The sequence below is a fragment of the Trachypithecus francoisi genome, unplaced genomic scaffold (assembly GCF_009764315.1).
Source record: "Trachypithecus francoisi isolate TF-2019V2 unplaced genomic scaffold, Tfra_2.0 Lachesis_group0, whole genome shotgun sequence".
NCBI classification, from domain to species: domain Eukaryota; kingdom Metazoa; phylum Chordata; class Mammalia; order Primates; family Cercopithecidae; genus Trachypithecus; species Trachypithecus francoisi.
This window is the reverse complement of record NW_022681453.1, coordinates 59,551,692-59,571,911: the sequence shown is the minus strand read 5'-3', so window position 1 is coordinate 59,571,911 and position 20,220 is coordinate 59,551,692. Positions and strand designations below refer to the sequence as shown.

Sequence of the window (20,220 nt, the reverse complement as noted above, 5' to 3'; positions counted from 1 at the left end):
CCTCCTGGGGCTCCCAAACCCTTCGTGGCTCCTTTCTGCTTATGGGATGGACCTGTTCTGGCACTCGAGGTCCTGGAATGATCTAACCTGGACAACCCCAGCCTTATCTCCAGCCCCTCAACCCTGCTGACACATTCCAGCCTTCAGGCCTTTGCCTACGCTGTGCTCTCCTCTGAAATATTCCTTCCCGCTCCCCTTCTACCAATGCACACATGAGGCCCAGAAGCCTGTACATACCAAGTCAAAATTACCTTCTCCCTAGGCTTCCATGGGCTTTGTCCCAGACTGAGACACCCCTGTCCCAGGTGGCCTCCTGGTGGAGCCTTGTAGGGGCTCCGGCCACTGTCTACACCCCACCCCTATGTCCAGGCATCCAGTGGACACTCAATTCATTTCCACTCCTTCAATCATTTATTGAGCACCTACTGTGCCCCAGGGCCTGTGCTGGGTGTGGCAATTTAAGGCCCCTGAGCAGGCCAGGGTTGGCTAGAGACAGAGGCCACACTGTGCAGGGTGGTGGGTGAGAGGCTCCCTGCCGTGGCAGGGTGTGGGCTGTGGTCCAGCTCCCGCTGCGTGACTCTGGAGGGCAGTCATTTCCCCTCTCAGAGCCTCAATGTCTTCATCTGTGGCACTGGAATCGTGCCTCTGCCTCCCTTGCAGGGGTGTGAGAATTAAGTGAGAGGATGCCCTTTAGGTTCTGGGTAGACAGTGGGTGCCTAACAACTGCAGCCTCCTGGGCGTTGAGGGTGGGGGTGGGGCCATGTTCCCAAGCCAGGACCCTGAGGCTAGGAGGGAAGAAGTAATTGCCCCCAGGTCACAAAGCTGGAAGCGGCAGAGCCAGACTCCAAATGTGAGTATCTGACCCCAAACCACGAGCTCCACTGGCGAGCCCCACCTCTGTGCTCTCCCCAGCCGCAGCAGTGGGGTCCTGGGACTCCACTCCCCATGCCCACCCAGCCCACAACGTCTGCCCAGGCAGTGGGTGGGGGGAGCTTGGGTGATCAGATCTGAGCAGTTAGGCCAGGCCTGGTGCATGAATAGAGTGGTGGTGCTTAGCTGAGTCTCCCAACAGGGAGCAGGAGAGGTGGCTGGGCTGGGGGCAGGTCCAGGGCTGCACCTGGGGGTCTGGCCCAGGCTCCACCTTGTCTGTCCTGCCCCAGAGCAGGGAAACCAGATTCTGCGCATCTCCTCCCAGCTCCAGGAATCTCAGGTCCACGGGCTAGGGTACAGTTAACTCCAGACACCAGTCACCCTGGGACAGGGTGGCTGGCAGGACTCGGGAGGAGAAATGAATGAGCATTCCTGCTTACCAGGCTGTGGTCTTACCCTGCCAAAGCCCCATAACAGCTTACAGCCCTTAACAGACAGGAAAACCGAGGCCTGGAGAGAGAATATGTGCTGCCCAAGATCAAAGGGCCAGCAAATGGCAGAGCCCAGACATTTGAACTCAGACCCATACGGTTTCAAAGCCCCGGTCTTAGAGCCTGTGAGACAAGCACCCTCTCTGAGCCTTGGTTTCCCTCCTCTGTACAGACTCCACCTACATTATGAACAGTAGCGGCAAAAACAGACTTGCAAAATACTTTGTAAACCGTAACGTGCTAGGTGAATGGGAGAAAACAAAGGGTCAGGCTGGACCTGTAGCAGCCCTGTGTACAGACTGACACTCAGCCAACCCCCAGGGGAGCCTCCCGCCCCCACCCCCTCCCCCCATCCCCACCCCATACCTACCTTGAGGAGCCGCCCGTTGACCGTGCCTAGGAAGACCGCTGTGTAGTTGTTGACACTGGCCACGGCCACGGAGGTGAGGCCTGGGGCTCGGAACACGGGCGTGGCCTTCAGGGGCTGCAGGATGGATAGCGGGTGCTGCAGGTGAGCAGCTCCACAGTCCAGCTGCTCCGGCTGGAGCTGCAAGAGGAATGGCACGTCAGATCCCAGCTCCAAAACCTTCTCCGGCTCCCTGCCCGCACAGCTGGCTGGGATCTTAGGCCCTGGCATCAGAGCTTTCAAGTCTTGTTCCTACTTTATATCCCCAGTGCTGGGCTGAGGCCCAAATACAAACGGGACCCCATCCCCAAGCCCAGGCCTGCCCTGACCTCGGTGTTGGTTACAGAGCTGTCCCAAGGAGATGATGTTCAACGTACGTGGGAACCAGCAGGCAAGGGAACAAGGTCAGGTTTGATTTTAAAGAGTCCAGGGAGGCCGGCCAGGGTGAGAGTTATACCCCTACACCCTTGGGGCTGCCCCTCCTGGCCGGGCACAGCTGGGAAACGCAGAGGAGTCCACACCAGATGACCAGAGGCCACCGTCAGCCTCAGCTTACCCGCTGGCACCCAAGAGGTGTCCCTCTTGCCTCGGCTGTTTTCCTACAGCCCCGGCTGACTCTGTGTCTCCACAGCAACCATGGGCTTTGCTCCTGCCAGATGTCTGCTCTGACCCCAGGACCACCACTCCAAAGCCCCAGCAGCTTGCAAGACTCCAGGTGGAGGCCTCCCTAAACTGCAGCCTTTCTTTCCCTCCCCAAGCACCTATCCCCTCATCTGCCCACATTACAGGGGGACAAACAGGCTGGGTGTGTCTGAATGCATAGTCCGTGTCCACATCAGCCCAGCATCACCCATGCCCTCCAGCAGCAAATCAGCTGCAGCTCACAGGGCAGTTGTGAGAGGTGATCCTGTGTCTGGGCTGTTCCCTGAACTTGCTCCTACCTTCCCTCCCTTCTCCTGGGTCTTGGTACGTTCAAAGGTTCCTGGTGCAATTTGCACAAAAATAGAAAACAGGCCTCCAGGAAGTGACCCTGAGACAGTAAGTGCAACTCTGCAAAGACGCAGGCACAGGCGTGGAGGAGAGGAGTGAGAAGGAGACACAGATATGTTGGACCGGATTGGGTGCATCCATCACGGCGTATCATCCAGGACAGCAGCCTCCATCCCACAGTGACACCATCAGCCCATACTGATTACAAGAAAAGTCACAGGATGTCATGGGCCCATTTTAGTAAAACTGGTGCATAAGCAATAAATAGTCACAACAGTAAACATAATAACAGCCGCATTTACTGGGAACTGACACTGTACCGGGGTGCACTGACTCCCAGAAGCCTGGCAGCCCTGGGGGGCCCTATCTCACAGATGGGGAAACTGAGGCTCAGAGGGGAAAATGGCTAACTGCAATGACACGCCCCCAGGGCTGACCCAGGTTGCAGACATGAGCCCGTGCCTCAGCTGCATTTGGACATCAGAGGCTCCAAGCAGGACTCAGGGAGGTCTCCGGAAGGCAGCGTCGGAACCATCTTTAGGGCAAAGCCTTAGAGATTTTTCTTTTTAAATTTCTTGTCTGTGCTTTTTCAAGCGTAAGCCATCGATGATGTGCCTGCCTGGTTTTTGCACAAAAGGCTCGGCTAGTTTTCACTTGATCTTAGCCAAAAGGCCGAGAAGCGATAAGGCTCGGCTAGTTTTCAAAAGAAAGCAATAAACAGTGGGTCCTTCTGTGCTTGGGCAAATAAACACAGTTGCGGTCAGATGGGCTTCGAGGCTGGGGCCGTTTCCAGCATGTCCCTGGAGGCCAAGCCCTGAGCCCGGAGGTGTGATGGGCTGGGGATGCCCTGGACCAACATACAGGAGGCAATGGTCTTCCAGAGGATGACGGCAGGTGACCCAGGCAAGGCACTTCACCTCTGAGCCTCAGTTTACTCAGCTATAAATGGGTACGTCCACAGCATCTTCCGCTCAGAGGCTGGGGTGAATCATTCATTTTAAAGTGTTCGCAGGGCTGGGCGCGGTGGTTCACGCCTGTAATCCCAGCACTTTGGGAGGCCGAGGCAGGCGGATCACGAGGTCAGGAGATCGAGACCATCCTGGCTAACACAGTGAAACCCCGTCTCCACTAAAAATACAAAAAATTAGCCGGGTGTGGTGGCGGGCACCTGTAGTCCCAGTTACTTGGGAGGCTGAGGCAGGAGAATGGCGTAAACCCGGGAGGCGGAGCTTGCAGTGAGCCGAGATCTCGCCACTGCACTCCAGCCTGGGCGACAGAGCGAGACTCCGTCTCAAAAAAATAAAAAAATAAACTGTTCACACACACCAGGCGTGGTGGCACGTGCCTGTAGTCCCAGCTACTCTGGAGGCTGAGGCTGGAGGATCACTTGAGTCCAGGAGTTCTGGGCTGTAGTGCGCTATGCTGATCGGGTGTCCGCACTAAGTTCGGCATCAATATGGCGACCTCCCGGGAGCGGGAGACCACCAGGTTGCCTAAGGAGGGGTGAACCGGCCCAGGTCGGAAACAGAGCAGGTTAAAGTGTTCGCACAGTACATGGCCCACAGTAAGTGTCCAGGAAGTGTTAGCCAATAGTACTGTGTTTCAGACATGATTACTGCTTATGTTATTATTATTAAGTAAAAGTTACCCATGTTCGGCCGGGCGCGGTGGCTCAAGCCTGTAATCCCAGCACTTTGGGAGGCCGAGACGGGCGAATCACAAGGTCAGGAGATCCAGACCATCCTGGCTAACACGGTGAAACCCCGTCTCTACTAAAGAATACAAAAATCTAGCTGGGCTAGGTGGCGGGCGCCTGTAGTCCCAGCTACTCGGGAGGCTGAGGCAGAAGAATGGTGTAAACCCAGGAGGCGGAGCTTGCAGTGAGCTGAGATCCGGCCACTGCACTCCAGCCTGGGCGACAGAGCGAGACTCCATCTCAAAAAAAAAAAAAAAAAAAAGTTACCCATGTTCAGCTGCTGATCAAAAAAGAAGAAAATTCAGGGCAAATCATGCCTACCTCAAAGCTTTTGAGCAGCCATCCTCTCACCTGGACAGCCCTCCCAGCCCTCTCCATTTTCCAAGACCACTCTTGCCCCCCACACTGACATTTCCTATCTGCCAACACAGCTGCCAAATGAGCCCTTTACAAATGCAAACCAGGTGTCCCCCAGTTCAAGCCCTCCCATGGTTTCCAGGACACTCAGAATAAATCCTGAATCCTAAATCCTCTCATGTGTCCCCTGATCTTCTAACTCCAACCCTCATGGGTCCCCTGATCTTCTAACTCCAACCCACACCTACCTCGCCCTTGCTCCTTCACCCCAGCCACAATGGCCTCATTTCTGTGCCTCAAATATCACAAGCTCGTCCCTGCCTCAGGACCTCTGGCCTGGCCGCTCCCTCTGCCCAGGAAGCCATTCCCCTGAGAGCTGCATCATAGGCTCCTCCTCTCTCTCAGCACCAGCCCTGACCTACCCGACTCCATCCTGTGTGTGTTCGAGTTAGGGACAGCCCTGGAAGGTGGATGCTGAGCAGTCTCCCCAGCTGCCCCAACCAGGCCGGGTCCCACCCCTCAGCAACCCTGCAGCTGCAGGGAAGAGGTGAGGTGGGCTCCTCACCACTGCAAGGAATGCTTTTCCTAGGGGCTAGGTAACTTTTTTCACTGAATATGAATTACTTTCATCATTTAAAAATAAGTTGTTTAAAATTAAAATTGTGAATCCCCCCTGCCACCAAGGGAACGTAAGTTCTGGAAGGGGACACCTGGGAGGCCCCAGATGACACTTTTGGGCATACCCTGACATCCAGCCAGGGTGTGGTCCTGGGAAAAGGCGGACCAGGCGCCCAGCTCAGGGTGATCTATGTGCTAGGGCAGCAGGGAGGAGGGGAGCAGGGCAGGGGAGCTCGCTAGGAGCCAGCTCTCCCCACCCGCCCCGCCCCTGACTTTCACAAGCCATTAATCCTGCACCGAAGGAATTTTCTAAAAAGCCTTTCCCCCAGCTTTTTTTTTTCCCCTTATCCTAAAATAAAATTTAAAAAAAAAATTTTAAAGGAGAAGTAAGCTGTCGGCTGCTCCGAATGATCCGTGCTCCAAGGGGGAAGCTGATTCCCCAGCTGCCAGGGGAAATCACAAGGCAAACCGGCTCAAAAACGGAAGCCCAGCCTGGCGGGAAGTGCCGCCCCTGCTGGGGGAGGGGGATGCAGGCCGGGGGAGGGGAACACGGGACTCGGGGACCAGACGTCCTGAGCATGCTGGCCTCAGCTGAACTCAGTCTCCAGGGGCAGTTAGCCTCACAGGCCCAAAATACCCCCCAACCCCAGCACCATCCTCGTTTAAGGTTAATGAGCATGAGTCTTTCAAAACTCAAGTTCTCCTGAGAGCAGGGAAGGCTCGGTTATCCCAGCAGCGCCCTTCAAGTCACAGGGCCATCTTTCTCTCACACAAAGCTGGTCAGACCCTCCCCACCTACAAACCGGCTCCCGGTTGTCCTTGGGATCAAGCCCCAGCTCTCCAGCCTCGCATTCAAGGCCTTTGTGCCCCGGCTCCTGCCAGCTCCCAGGCCTCCAGTCTCGCTCCTCCCTCTGCCCCACCCGCTGTGCCCACCACATCAGTCTCCGCAGGTCCTGGAACATGCCCACACCTCACACCTGGGGCTCGTGGGCCATTGTAAATGTCCCCTCAGCAGCCAATGCCTGTCCCATGCCTCTGAGCCATTCAAACTCCCCTTGGCACTTCAGCGCCCCCTGTGTCTGGACTCATGCTGTTCCCTCTCCAGGCATGCCCAGACGGCCGGTTTTCAAGATATGGCTCAGGCCCCCAACTCCTGTGATGGCGCTGTGCTGGTCACCACTCCCACACTTCCTATGGTAGCACATGCATGACATTCTCCAGCACGGAGCCTGTGCTCTGGAGGGAATGTTTACAAAAGAAAGGAACCTAATTTTGACTAAAGTGTGAGTGACTGTATTCAGCTGCTTTCTGTCTAAGTGGAGTGATTGAGAGCAACACAGCCATGCTGGGTGCTGGAGAACTGAGGGAAACGTATGCCTATTCTGCATGTGGCAACAAAGGGAGGAGGGTATTCAGGTCCAGGCAACACTAGCTGCTAGCTTCAGTTCCTGTAAAAACCTCACTTTATCCCTCTCTCACATGGGATGAGCAACCACTGCTGGTCTTGGCCCTGTTTTGAGAGCAGGATGCGCCCTCCCCCTCCAGCTGGCTCCCTCCTGGGGCCAAAGCTCTGCTCTGCCCACTCTCCCATTAAAACTCTGACATATTGATTTTACTACCAGCTGTAATTGTGTTGACTTTCTCTCCCCAGGAAGCCAGTTGGAAGGACAGTTTCAAGAGCCTGGCTTCTCAGGCCTCACATCCTGCCGCAGACCCACCGCAGGTGGCACAATGAAAAGGATGCGGCATTAACAGTGGGTGCTGTGGCAGGTTGCAAAATCCAGCGGTTCCGTCCCAGGTACAGACTACATGGCTACTACACCGGCTGTGGAGGCTTTGCGCTTGAGAAGTGAGGGCACTTTCCTGCTTGAAGTGTTTGATTGTTTATGATCCTGGGAAAGTCAGATTTCCTTGCCGCAGGGCTGAAATTAGCCGCAGAGCTGAAAGCACACGATCACTTTGGGGTATTAAGACTGCAGGGTGGGCCAGGCGCGCAATGGCTCATGCCTGTAATCCCAGCGATCTGGGAGGCGGAGGTGGAAGGATCGCCTGAAGCCTGGAGGTCAAGGCTGCAATGAGCTGTCATTTCACCACTGCTCTCCAGTCTGGGTAACAGAGACCCTGTCTCGAAAATATAAAAATAAAAGGACTGCAAGGTGATCGCAGCTCAATACATCCTGGCTGGGGACTGGGCTGTCTGGACCCCCCAACTCCTCCTCCCAAAGCTGAGCTCCTTCCCATTCATCCTTCGCCGCAGCCAAAGAGAGCTTTTAAAATTGCAAAGCACTTGATGCAACGTGGGCTCCTGGAAAAGAAAGCAGACGTTCGCGGAGTGCAGTCTGGAGTGTAGTTGGGAGTAAAGAACAAATGTTGGCTTCTTAGTTTTGACAAATGCACCACGGTAATGGTAAGATGTTAGCAATGGGAGAAACTAGGGGATGGGTATACAGGAACTGTCTGTACTATCTTTGTAACTTTCCTGAAAATCTAAAATTATTCCAAAGTAAAAAGTTTATTTTGTAAATAAAAAAAAACCCCACAAAGCAGGTCACATCTCCTGTGCAGCTCAACAGCTTCCCATGGTTCCCTAGTGCTGTCAACGCAAATCCAAACTTTGCTCCTGGGCCCCTGAAGCCCCATGCAATCTGGCCCCGACCTCTGTGGCCTCTCTCAGCCCCTATCCCCGCCAACTCCTCCCTCAGCTTGGACAGCCCAGATAGGGCCAGTCCTCCTGGGCTCCCCTGAGTGGAGCCCATGTGGCATGGGCTCAGTGGTGGCCCATGGACTGTGTCCAGTCTCAGTCCAGCAGCCCAGCCGCACACAGCCAGGCCAGAGTATGAAGCCACATCTGTGACTCCCAGACCCTGGCTCTTTCCACTTCAGCATGCGCTGCCTCTCAGAACACTGTGCAAGCCGATACCTCTGCTGAGAGTAAACTGAGGCAAGGAATGAGCCACGGGCCCACTGTGTGCCAGCCCTGGGAGGGGGCAGGATGGACTCGGTCCTGGGTGGCCTCTGGCAGCAGCCCCCATGCCAGGGAGGAAACCACCTGCTGTTGAGAAAGTAAATACCAGCGCCTTCAGGGGTGACCAAGAGGCTTCCTGAAGGGGCCGTGGGGAGAAGATGGCCAACCAGGCCTAGCACCTGGTCAGGAAGCCTGGCCTTAGCCACAGAGGAAAAGCAGCCTGGAGGAGCACGTCGGGGAAACCAAGGCACAGAGAGGAGCAGAGACTTCAGACAAACGGCAAAGGACACAGCAGCTCTAGCAGACCCTTTGGGGAGGCCTGCCTTGGTTTCCCTGACCCCTCTGGAGGAGATGGGTCACCCAGCTCCAGGGCTCTGAGGTTATCCAGGCCAGCTGGACACCATCTGGAAGGGATGGAGCCAGCCAGTCAGGCTGCCCTGAGGACCACCACACAACCTGGGCATGATCTGCCCACCCGCCCCAACCAGGCGGAAGGACAAGCCTGGAAGGACAAGCCCTAGGCTTAGGTCACAGGACTGGCTGGATTAAGGACCTACTGTGTGACAGACACTTCAGCTACTGGCGGTACCTTAGAGCGTGCACGCGCGTGCGCACACACACACACAACACACACACACACACTCTTGCTGTGTACCCATTTTACAGATGAGAAAACTGAGGCTCCTGACTGCTAAGTCTCACAGCTCTGACCTCACTGTGGGATGCACCATCCCCTCTGAACCTCAGCCTCCACATCTGTAAAATGAGACAGCAACAGCACCCACCACCTGCGGCTTAAGGAAGGACTGAGCTCATAGGCGCCTTCGATGCTAAGCACTGTAGGTGCTCAATAAATGTTCCCAATTATCTACGCAGGCCACAGAGCAGAGGCTTGGGAGCTCCCGAGGACAGGGACAAGCCACTCCACCGCTTCCTGAAGTCAAAGCATCCGAGGCTGGATTGGCCACACCGCCCTCACCAAGGACGCAGTAGTGAGAGCTCTGGCCTCGGCCTGCTCTGCCCTGGCGCCTGGGAACCACCGCCACAGTCGCTGACTCAAGCAGCCATTGTTTAGTTAGCTGGACACAGCCCCCAGACACCCAGCTCCCCCTTCTTGAAGCTGTTTCTCATTCCAGCCCAGCCTGGCCCCATTTCCAGCTCCCCGCCCCCTGAGTCCCAGAGGAGCACAGTGTGGGATGGGCAGGCAGCGGCTCTTCCCTGGCCCAGGGAAAAGGACTCCCTCCCCCCAGCAGGAGGGGCAGAGCACGAAGCCAGTCTCTTCAAACCCTGGAACAGCTTCCCTCCCAGCTTCCTCCTCTGAAGGGACTCCAGTCCAAGAGCCGAGAAATAGTTGCCTCTCCAGGGAACATTGGCAGTTCCCTCCTGGGGTTGGGAGGTCTTGGAGGTTCGATCTCACACCCTCCTCCCCAGCCCCTGGTCTCCTGCGGGTCCAGCTTGTATGCCTGGCCGCAGGCTGTGCTCTGCAGCAGGACTCTACCCCTGGTCCCAGAGTCATCGCACGACCGCTGTGGACACAGCCAAGAAGGCAGGGCTGCTTGGAGCCTTGCGCAAATATCTCCGGGCTGGATTCCATGTGCTGGGGACACAGAGGTGACAACGGGGCCCTCTCTCCAGCTGCCCACATCCCAGCTCAGAGGCCCAGCCCCAGGATGGGGAGTGACAGCTTTATCACAGTCACAGTAGAGTGACAGTAGCAAGCAGCTGTGTGCAGTCTGCTTTGTGCTGAGACCTCTTTCTGTATTATCTCATTCAACCCTCGTCACACCCTGAAAGAGTTGATGCTGCTTTACAGTAAAGGAAACTGCGGCAGGAGAGTTGAAGTGATTTGCCCAGGGGCACACAGCCGGAATGGCTAGATCCAAGCCTCCCGTGCAGGCCAGCAGGCTCCATATCCCTGCCCTTAACCACAGCTTCCCCAACCGCCGCTCTGCCAGGAGTCACCAATGGCTGCTGGGAAATCAGCTGCTTGGAACCGGAAAAACCCTGGGTTTCGAGCTGGGGAAACTGAGGCCCATCAAGGTGATGGCCACTTCTAGAGAGCTCAGTCACCTCACAGATAGTGGGCAGAGGCTGGAGAAGGGCACGGGCAAGGGGGTTTGGCCACTTTCCTGAGCCTGGCCTCCACTCCAAGGCCTCTGCCTGCACCCACTCCCCCCGCCCCCATTATTTATCAGAGCATAAAGTGCTACGTGATTAACGCCCCACTGGGGCCTTGCCGGGCCTCGTAATGGAGCTGCGAGTTTCCCTCCCGCTCCAGTGCATGATTTATCAAGTTTCAGGGTAAAGGACGGTGGACTGGGCGGGGAGGGCCCCTGCTGGCGCTGGCCCCCAGATCTTGACTGCATCGAGTATCCGCTGAGCAGGGCGGAGCAGGGCCCCTGCCACTGGACGCCTGTCTGGGCAGCCTGTTTGGTTCGGTCCTGGCTCAAACATGGCCTTTGGAAAGAATAAAACGGCTGCACTTGGCGGGCAGTGAGGATCCAAGTCCACGTGGCTGGCACTCAGAGACTTTCTGGGCCTGTCCCCGCTCGGGAACCGGCTGGTTTCTATGGCAATCCCCACATGGCTGTCAGAGCTGGAGAGGCCCTCGGGAGTCACCTGGTCCAGACACAGTGGGGACTCCGGGTGAGCGCCTCCGCCTGCGGATCCTGCCAGTACCTGGCAGGGCCAATACAGACCAGCAGCCACAGGGTCCCTTCCAGAACCAGATCAGCCATGTCTCTCCTTTCCCCAAAGCCCTGCTGGCTCCCCACAGCCCACAGGACAGCATCCAAGTCCTCAGCCTGCAGGCAAGGCCCAGCACACTCTCAGCTTCCCCTCGGCCTGCTACCCAAGCCACATTCCAACATCTCTGAGTCTTTGACCCCACCATGTCCTCTGCCTGGAATGCCTTCCCCAGCCCCATCTGTCAAGTGCCGCTCCAACCTCCCCTCCTCCGGGAAGCCCTCCCGCACTCCTCTGATGAGCTAGTCAGCGTGCGGCACCTGTCTGTTGTCATGCCCTCCTCCCTCACCATTCTTGGAGCTCCTGGAGAGTGTCCGATTGTCCCTCTTGGGGGCTGTCCTATAACAAGCTGAGCCTCCTCCCATACTCACACACTCTAGAGGGCCTGGATGGGCATGCGATGTTACCAAGGAGGTGCTGGCCTCTGGTGTGTGAAGGTGGATATAGCTACAGGCCCAGTAGCAGGAGTCCACACCAGGGGGTCGTCCCAACCCCAGCCCGGGACCATGATGGGTGCTGGGGCTGGGCAGCTCTGCAGGCCACCCTGAAAGGCCCTCACTGCTTCTCACAGGGGCCTTAGCGGGGACAGAAGTTCCCTGGGTCTCAGTTTCCTCATCTTTAAAATGGGCCCATTCACCCCTTCCAAAACCCTCTGGTTCACACCTCTTCAGTCAAAGTTTTCGGAGGAATGAGGGATCACAGGCGCTGCAGCCAGAAGCCTGCTCCACCTGGAGCACCACCGTCACACACCACAGTGCGACCTCAAGCAAGATGCTTAACCCTTCTGGCCTCTGCTTCCTCTTCCGTAGACTGGGGATAACACTCGTTTCATTCAACTTCGGGGGGATTAAAAGATATGTAAAGTGCTCTGCAAAGGGCCAACACAGAGAAAGTTCTCAAGCAACAACCACAGTAGCTATGACATGATGGGGCAGCTCTGATATCAGAGGGAAGGCTTCGTTGCCACTTCATGGCCCAACTCCAGGGTGGAAGCATGGAGACCCAGGAAGGGGAAGGGACCACTGTCTCCCGGGGCTCCTGCTCTCCCGCTCCTGTCCCAGTACACGCCACGTGTCTTTGTTCATGGCAGCAACCAGGACATGGAACCCAGCTGGTTTCCTTCATCTCCATGGAGACCGGGAGTCACAGGTGGGTGAAGCGGACTTTGCAGAGCCCGATGCAGCATGGCCCTTGATGAATGCTGCCAGGCCACCCCAGTCTTCCCTGTGCCGAGCCCACTTAACAGATGGGGAAATAGAGGCTCCGAGAAGGGATAGGACTTTCCACAGCCAGGAAGGGGCAGAGACAGGAGTTCAATCTGGGAAGTTGGCCCCAGGGTCCTGCACTCACCTAGCACTGTGCGCCTGCCTGGCTGTGGAAGGCCTCACTGGGGGCATATCCAGGGCACTGACAGATCCTCCGCTCACCCTCCTGGGTGGACCATCATTCACCCTGACCATTGAACCCACATCTCTCATTTGCACACCCAAAGGGCCAGGGGCTCACTCCTCCTTCCAGAGGCCAATGATCGCATTTTCAGACAAATGCAACTAGATGTTCCCTGCCTCCCCCGACTTCCTCAGGAGGCTGGGTCAGCCCCTACCCCCAGTGTGTGGCCTGGCCTTTGCAGATGCCCCAGCCAGCCTGAGTCACTGCTGTCACAATGGGCCCTGCCTGAATCTCTATGGCTCAGCCGGAGGGGGGAACTGTAGAATTCCCCGCCACAGAGAGCTCACAGCTCACCAGCCACCCGGAAGCGGACTCCTGCTTCTATCTGCGAATCCAGACCCCCACTCCCCAGCTGTGTGAGCCAGGGCAAGTCACTTCCTCTCTCTGGGCCTCAGTTTCCCCTTCTGTAAGCTGGGGATGATGATGATGCACTGTCTGCCTGACCAGGGGAGGGGCAGCCATGAGGTCAACCACATAGGTGCTTGTAAAAGCCCTGCAGAGTGTGAGCCCGGCGGCGGCTTTTATTCACTCCAGGGAGCCCACAGGCCTCTTGCCGTCAACACAGTGCTGCACTGGACTCCTCAGCCCGGCACTAGAGCCCACTCTCTCCATCTCAGCCTCTGTGCTGGGGCTGGGACAGCACCCAACACACCCTCGCTGCGCCCCAGTGTCTCACTCACCCATGCCTGCCTTCAGGCCCTATTTGATCTCATTCTCCTCCAAGGCCCTGACCTTCCCTCCTCTGAGCACCCCCTGTCCACTGAGGCCAATTTCTTCTGGTGTCTTTTCTCCCTCTTGATACTAATACCTGTGCCTGCCATTTCCTGGGCACTGCATGTGAGATTTTATTTTATGTATTTATTTTTTATTATGGGCAGCTCCTAAGCCAGAGTAGGCTGAGAGAGACACCCCTGAGATTTTAATCTACCCACATGCTAGGAGGGAGGCATAAGTCCTGTTTTATAATGAGAAAGAATGAGGCCCACAGAGGGTAAATGACTGGCCCTGGGGCACACAGCTTATAGGCTGTATGCCCACGTACATACTGGGGGTCGAGATATTCTCAGGGCTGGGAGGGATGTCTCCTGGTCCAAGCCCTATCTGTCTCTCCAGGCCAGTCATCTCAGCCAACCCTCCTAGAACTTCCTCTCCTAAATCCTGACAAGTGTCTCTGCTTGCACCCTTGGTCACTGGGAGCTCACTCCCAGCCCCAGCCCAAACCCAAATGTAAAGCCCATCTTGGAAGCTCTCTCTCCCTCCGCCCCCACCTGGCATCTCAGCCCCTAAATTGGTGCAAAAAAATGCCTTCTTGACGACGTGCACCCACCCACCGCATGCCAGTTTAAAACTGCCTGATGTTTTTTTTTCCACCTTTACTATAAAAAGACACCTTGAAAATGCTGCACTGACATTTGCCTGTATTCCTTTTGTTTTAAACATACAAATAGTATGGTCATTCATAGGTTGGGGAGAAAGACTTGGGAAAGGAAGGTAGACTCAGCCTGCCCCACCTTGCTGGGTGACCCTGTGCCTCAGTTTCCCCCTCCAGTGGCAATGAACAACTTCCCAACTGGCTTGCACTCCAAACAGGCTGTGCTTTGAGGAAAGGGATCCAAGCTCCACGAACTGGAGGCGAATTTCTTCACTCCCTTTCTCTCAAAATATCTTAACTGCCCCAAATACGTTGAAAACAATCAGGGACAAAGTTGGGGACTTCTGAGGGCTGCAGGGACCGAGGTTCTCTACCTCTGGCTGCACACTTCAGCGGCTTCTCCCTTTGGGTTCTCAGGCAGAAGGCGAAGGGCAGAGGGCAAGTCCTGCCACCTGGGAACCCAGACTGTGGGAGGCCATCCTGACCCAGGCTCTGGAGTTGTGGGCGGCTCGAGGGACTCCTGCCATGTCCCAGGGTTCTTCATGAGACTCTCAAGCAGGAGCGAGAGGGTGGGTTTCCAAAGGCCTGGATGAGCTGCCTCACTTGCAGGTCATTCGGCCCTGGGGTCCTGCCCTGTGTGTAGCCCCACCCAAGCCACCTAGTGCCAGTGCCAGAGAAATCTGGCCAGCTGGGACCAGGAGAAAAAAGGATTCTAGGCCCCTGGTGCTCCCCAGACCAAACTCATCCTCTTCCCCAGAGGTACCACATCACATGCCCCATCCCATGGGCACCAACATTTATCCTGTTGCTGAGCCTGACTTTGGGCAACTTTCTGCTCCTCCATCCCATCACTCCCCACCACTGGGGCTGCATCCCAGCCCCCAAATCTGTCCAGAGCTCACCTGCCACCTGCCACCCTCCAAGCCCTCAGCATTGCTACAGGCCAGGCCAGCCGTGTCTCCAGAGAACAAGGCTGGCCCCATCTCCCCACTGCCATCTGGCACCCACCACAGAGCCTGGCACACAGTAAGTGCTCAAGGTATATTTGTGACTGAGTGAAGGAATCCATTCCCGGGAGGCAGCTTCAGCCTCCCAACCACTCTCCCTCCTCCATTGCTCCTTCTCACCAGCTACCTAGGGGCTTTCTAAAATAATATTTAGAAGAATTGCAGTCATTGCAAACAGGTGCCAGGTACATAAATGATCTCATTTAATACCCCCAATAGCCCTAAGAGGCAGGTATTCATGAGCATTCCTCTTCTGCAGCGGGGAGACTCAGGTGCCCGCTGAGACCACTCCACTCCTCTGGCTAAAACCCTTCATGGCTCCCAGGGCTCCAGGATAAAGTCCAGTCTCCCCAGGACGGTCTCCCCGGGCCTCCCTGGCCTTTGTGTCATGTGCTTCCCACTCTACTCACCTGGCCACGCAGACCCCCTCGAGCCCACTTGCCCGTCCTACCTTTAGGTCTTCGCACAGGCTGCTCCCTTAGCCTGGACCCCTTTCGTCTTCTCTGGCCTCACCTGGCTGCCTTCCGCTCCTCTGCCCCCTCCGCTGTGCTCCCTCCACCCTCATTCTCCCTTTGCAGCACACATTGCCCTGTGTATAAGTGCCTGGTCACACATCCGTCCTCGGCTCACCTGCCCAGCCCATAAGAGTAGAAACAAAGTGAGTTGCCATTGGTTCCCCAGGGCACAGCATGGGGCTGGGCTCACAATAGAGTTAGTAAATGTCTATGGAGATGACATCTGGGGCTAGAAGTAGGAGATGGTGGGGTCTTTACTGCTGCAGAACAAGCCAGATTAGGTGACTACTCTCCAGGACCAAGCAGAGACTGTGCTAATAATGTCCCCCAGAGTAATAACAAGAAGAGCTGCCATCTGCTTGGTGCTTGCTGTGTACTGGGTACACTCGGCTGCATTTATCAATTCATTTAGTCCTTAAAACAACGCTTTGGGATAAGGATTGCTTTTACTGTCCCCACTTCACAGATGAAGAAACTGAGGCCCAGAGAGGTTAAGTTCCTTGGCCAAGGTCACACAGCTGGGAAGTGACAAAGTGGGACTTGAACCCAAGCAGCCTGATGCAAAGTCTAGGTTCTGAATCTGTCCCTGCGTAGCTGGCAACAGCCTGGAGCAAGAATAATCATCCCTCCCCCGCCCCTGCCCATGCTAGAGGCCCAGAACGGGGACCTTGAGCACCTCTGGGAGATACCACCAAGTGGCACTGGCCTGTGCCTACAGCGGGCACGGGGAAGAGAAGGGTGTGGAAAACACAGGGAGGGTGACCAAGGAAGGCCGCAGCCAGAATCTGTGGCCTTGGGGTGGGGAAGAGGCCCTTGGCCACTCTGTCCTGGGGCTGTGTCCCTGGAGAGGCACTGTCCCCTTAGGTAGAGAAGCCCCAGCCCCCCTCAGCTGGGTGAGTCACTGCACCGAGGGACCAGACCGTGGGAACCAGAACAGTTCTTGCCAGAGGGGGAGGGAACCCTGGGCTGGCCTGAGGAATCCCACAGATCAGCTCACACCAAAGGGCCCTGACATAGGGCCTGAAACTACCGGAGGAAGGCCCTCAGCCCACAGGACACTTCTCTCCGTGCAGCGACTCCCGACTGAGACCCCCAGTGCCAAACACAGTTGCTTGGGAGATGAAGCTCTGGGGTGGAGATGGTGGATGAACCAACCATGGCACTGGGCAAGCAGCCCCGCCACCCCTGGACTGTCTGCCCTGCTCACCCACTGTGACCTTTACTTTCAGGGTGGCCAGCCAGATGATGGGCAGCCATGGGAGCCCGACCTCCACCTCGGGAGAAGGAATCTGCATTTTCTCAAAGGCCCAGTGTTGGGCCCGCCCACAGGAGAATGGTTAATCTCATGAAATTCTTGTCACAGCCACAGAGAAGGGACAGGGTGGGGCCCCAAGAAAGGCTCGGGATCACCATGAGAAGGCTGAGTTCTGAATTTTGCTGATGGAGATGCAGCTTCCTAAGGGAATGGCAGGCAGTGGAGCTGAAGCGGGCTCCCCAGACTCAGATGGGAGGAGGGTGTGGGAAAGTCCCCAGTGTCATTCTGGAGCCTCATTCCTCAAGGTGAACCATGGGGATCAACTGACCCGGCTCCCAAAGCCAGTGTGAGGAGCAATCCCTTGCCATGAACTTCCTTTAGGGGAACCACACCAAGTCCCCTCCCACACCCTTGTCATGTCAACACACATGCTGATCCCCTGAACCTGGCCCCCCTTGCTACTGTCCAACCCAGCCTCAGACACCTGGGCCCCATACCCGCCTGGACTCCTCCTCATTCCCCACTGAGCCCCACGGCCCTCTCCTGCCCCCAAAACACCCCTGTTCACATCCCTCCATTCTCCTGGCCCTGGCATCTGCCCACCCCAGCTGCCTGGGACTCCCCCAAAACACACACACTCCGAGATCCAAGTCCAGAAGGCAGCAAAGGCTGGACATTTAAAACACAGATGCTGAGGCCAGACAGGCTGGGTTCAAATCCACCTCTGCTAGTGCCCAGCTGTGTGATACTCAGCAAGTTACTTAATCTCTGCACCTGTTTCTTCATCTGTAAAATGTGATGAGAATAGAGGCTACCTGAGAGGGTTGTTCTGAGAATTGGGAATTGTGACATGTGATGCCCCTGGCTGGCACTCCACAAGTGCTTTTGTTTACCCCAGACTCCCACACCTGGTACAGACTAGGTACTCAGGAAATAGTTGCAGAATAGGTGAATAAAAGTTGGCCTCAGGCACACACCTGTTTGTGCACACAACCATGCGGCCTTCTCAGAGTACCGACTCAAGCCCAAATACCTGCGTCCCCTGCCACACACGTCCCACTGCACACCTAGCTCTGTCCTGTTGTACCAGTGTCTCTGCTGTACACCTATCTGCCCTATGCGTCTTCAGGCCCCAGCTTGCTGGCACATAAGTCCATGCAGACATCTGCAGGGCCCCGGTGCACACCTGTGTGCCTCCTTGCACACCTGCCACACCCATGCAGGCATCACCAACGTGCAACGGTAGCTCTGACAGGCTCCCACTGTGGCCCCAGAACACATATTTGGTCAGGTATGCAGTCAATTACTGCGCCATCAGCAGGCACCTGTGACCCCCACGGGCACACCTGAGCTTTATGTGCACCTGGGTACCTGTGGCAACTTGGACCCCTCCCAGTACGCCTAGGTATGCGCGCCCGTGAGCCAGCACTCACTTGAGTCCCTGCACTTGCCCACCTGGGCCATACAGGCGCCGGCAGTACCCCTCTGAGGACACCTGTATTCTTGCGTGCACACCTGGGTTCCCCGTGCATCTGGGTCTCTGCACGCTCCCACCTGTGACCCGCTCAGCTCATGACTCACTCGGTTCCCGCCGCCGCCCCCGCCGCCGCCGCCCGGGTGTACCTGGATGTTGCGCTTGCGCTCGCAGGCCGGCCCGGTGCCCTGCACCACGCTGTCGAGCACCGCCACCACGTCGGGCGCCGGTTCCACGAAGCAGGCGGTGCGCGCAGCGCGGATGGCAGCTCGCACGTCGGCAAAGCGGAAGGCGCAGAGTGCGGCGGGAGCCGCGCGGGCCGCGGGGGACCCCTGGGGCCGTTCGAAGACAGCAAAGAGCCGCTCCCGGGCTGGAAAGACCGACACCAGGCGGCTGTAGAGGTCGCCGCGGCCTGCGCCTCCCGCGCACTGCAAGCCCAGCTGGATGTAGGACTCGGTGAGCTTCTTGGCGTCGCTGCCGGCGCCGTGGGGCAGGCAGATACGCGCCAGCAGGCTCCGCGCCTGGCTCTCCTTGTCGCCCGCGCGCGCCTCGCTGTTGAGCGCCAGGTACGCGTAGGGCTGTGCGCCCGGCGGAGGGTCGGGCGGGTGCAGGAAGGCGCTCACGAAGCCCAACTTGTGCTGCTCCTTGGCGCCCTGCTTGATCTTGAGGATGTTATCGTCGGAGGGGTTGAGGTCGAAGGTGAAGAGCTTGGCCAGGTCGCCGCGCGCGTCCAGGGAACGGATGGCGATCTCGGGCGTGTTCTCGAAGCGGTGGTCCTCCAGGCTGCGGTTGCGCGGGAAGAAGGAGCTGCCGTAGCCGGTGTACGTGGCGCCCACCAGCAGGCGGCTGCCCCCCGCGCCCGCGGCGGGAGGCAGTACCAATCCCACGGTGGACGCGTTCGGGTGGTTGGCCGCCACGTTCAGCATGCTGGGGAACACCGTGACGGGCTCCGCGGGCGGCGCGGCGGGCGGGAAGCGCACGGCCACGGCCGAGATGTTGCCCCGGCGCCGCAGCTGGCAGAAGCCCTGGTAGATGGACCCGCACACGACCACCAGGCCCTGCCCGGGGTCCAGCTGCAGGATCTTGTTGTAGTTGTCCGTGAGGCGCCGCGGGTGTTCGCACGAGGCCTGCGGCAGCTGCGGAGCGTGACACAGCGGGCTGTCGGGCACCGGGCCGACGGCCGCTTCGGCCTCCAGGCTCAGGTTGGCGCCCGACAGCTGATAGAGGCGGTTGACGGCCGCCAGGTACACCGTCCCCGCCGCGCCGTCCAGGGCGAAGTTGTTGGTGGGCGTGGGCGAGGGGAACCGACGCTGGATCTCCAGGGCGCCGGCCCGCGCCGCCCCCAGGAGCAGCAGCAACAGCAGCTGCACTGGGCACCGCGGCGGCGTCGGGAACGGCGGGGGGCTGGCGGCGGCGGCCCGGGCGCTAAGGGGTGCGCCGCCCGCGGCGCGAGGAGCCATCCGGGCGTGCGCAGGCTGCGCGGCGCGGCGAGTGCATGGGGCGCGGCGCGGCCGGGAGCCGGGAGCCCGGAGGCGGCGGGAGGCGGGGGGCGGGCCCGGGCCGCGAGGCGCTTCCTGCCCGCGCCAGCCGCCCCCGGCCCCGGCGCCCGGGCCCGGCTCAACCTCGCCGCGCAGCCCGGGGGCGGGGCGGGGGCGGCTACGCTGCGGACACGCCCTCACTCCCCGCCCCGGCCCCGCCCCGCCCCGGGGACCCCAGCCTGCCCCAGGCCGCCCCGGGCCCCGCCCCGCCGCCCGCGGGTCCCGCCGCCTGCGCCCTCCAGGACCCGCCCGCGGCCCCAGGGTCCCTCCCCGTAGCCGCCGCCGCCGTCGCTCGCTCTCCTCGCTCTTTCTTCCCACTTGGTCGCTTGGCCTTCCTCGCCCGCTCCTGTTTTTTCTCTTTTCCGCCCTCTCCCCCATCCCGTCTCTCCCTCTCTCTGCGTTTCTCGTTCTCTGTGTCTCTCCGTCTCTGTCCCCACCCCAAACTCCGCGCGTGTGGCGCTTCTCCGGGTTC

At 58.1% G+C, this 20,220-nt stretch overlaps 1 protein-coding gene across 4 annotated transcripts in view; it reads right to left on the bottom strand.

The window, feature by feature from the left end:
• The window catches only part of PLXND1 (plexin D1), a 53,036-nt gene extending 33,087 nt beyond the window's left edge, over window positions 1-19,949 (bottom strand). For 2 of the 4 annotated variants that reach the window (XM_033210834.1, XM_033210836.1), the window contains exons 1-2: window positions 18,360-19,948; window positions 1,732-1,908 (exon numbers count right to left, since the gene is read on the bottom strand). In XM_033210834.1, coding sequence (XP_033066725.1) covers window positions 1,732-1,908; window positions 18,360-19,670 — 1,488 coding nt within the window. In that variant the 5' untranslated portion in view covers window positions 19,671-19,948. Of the gene's footprint in view, window positions 1-1,731; window positions 1,909-18,359 lie in introns of all 4 variants that reach the window. The other 2 variants (XM_033210835.1, XM_033210837.1) reach the window with 2 other exon arrangements.
• Window positions 19,950-20,220: the final 271 nt, after the last annotated feature.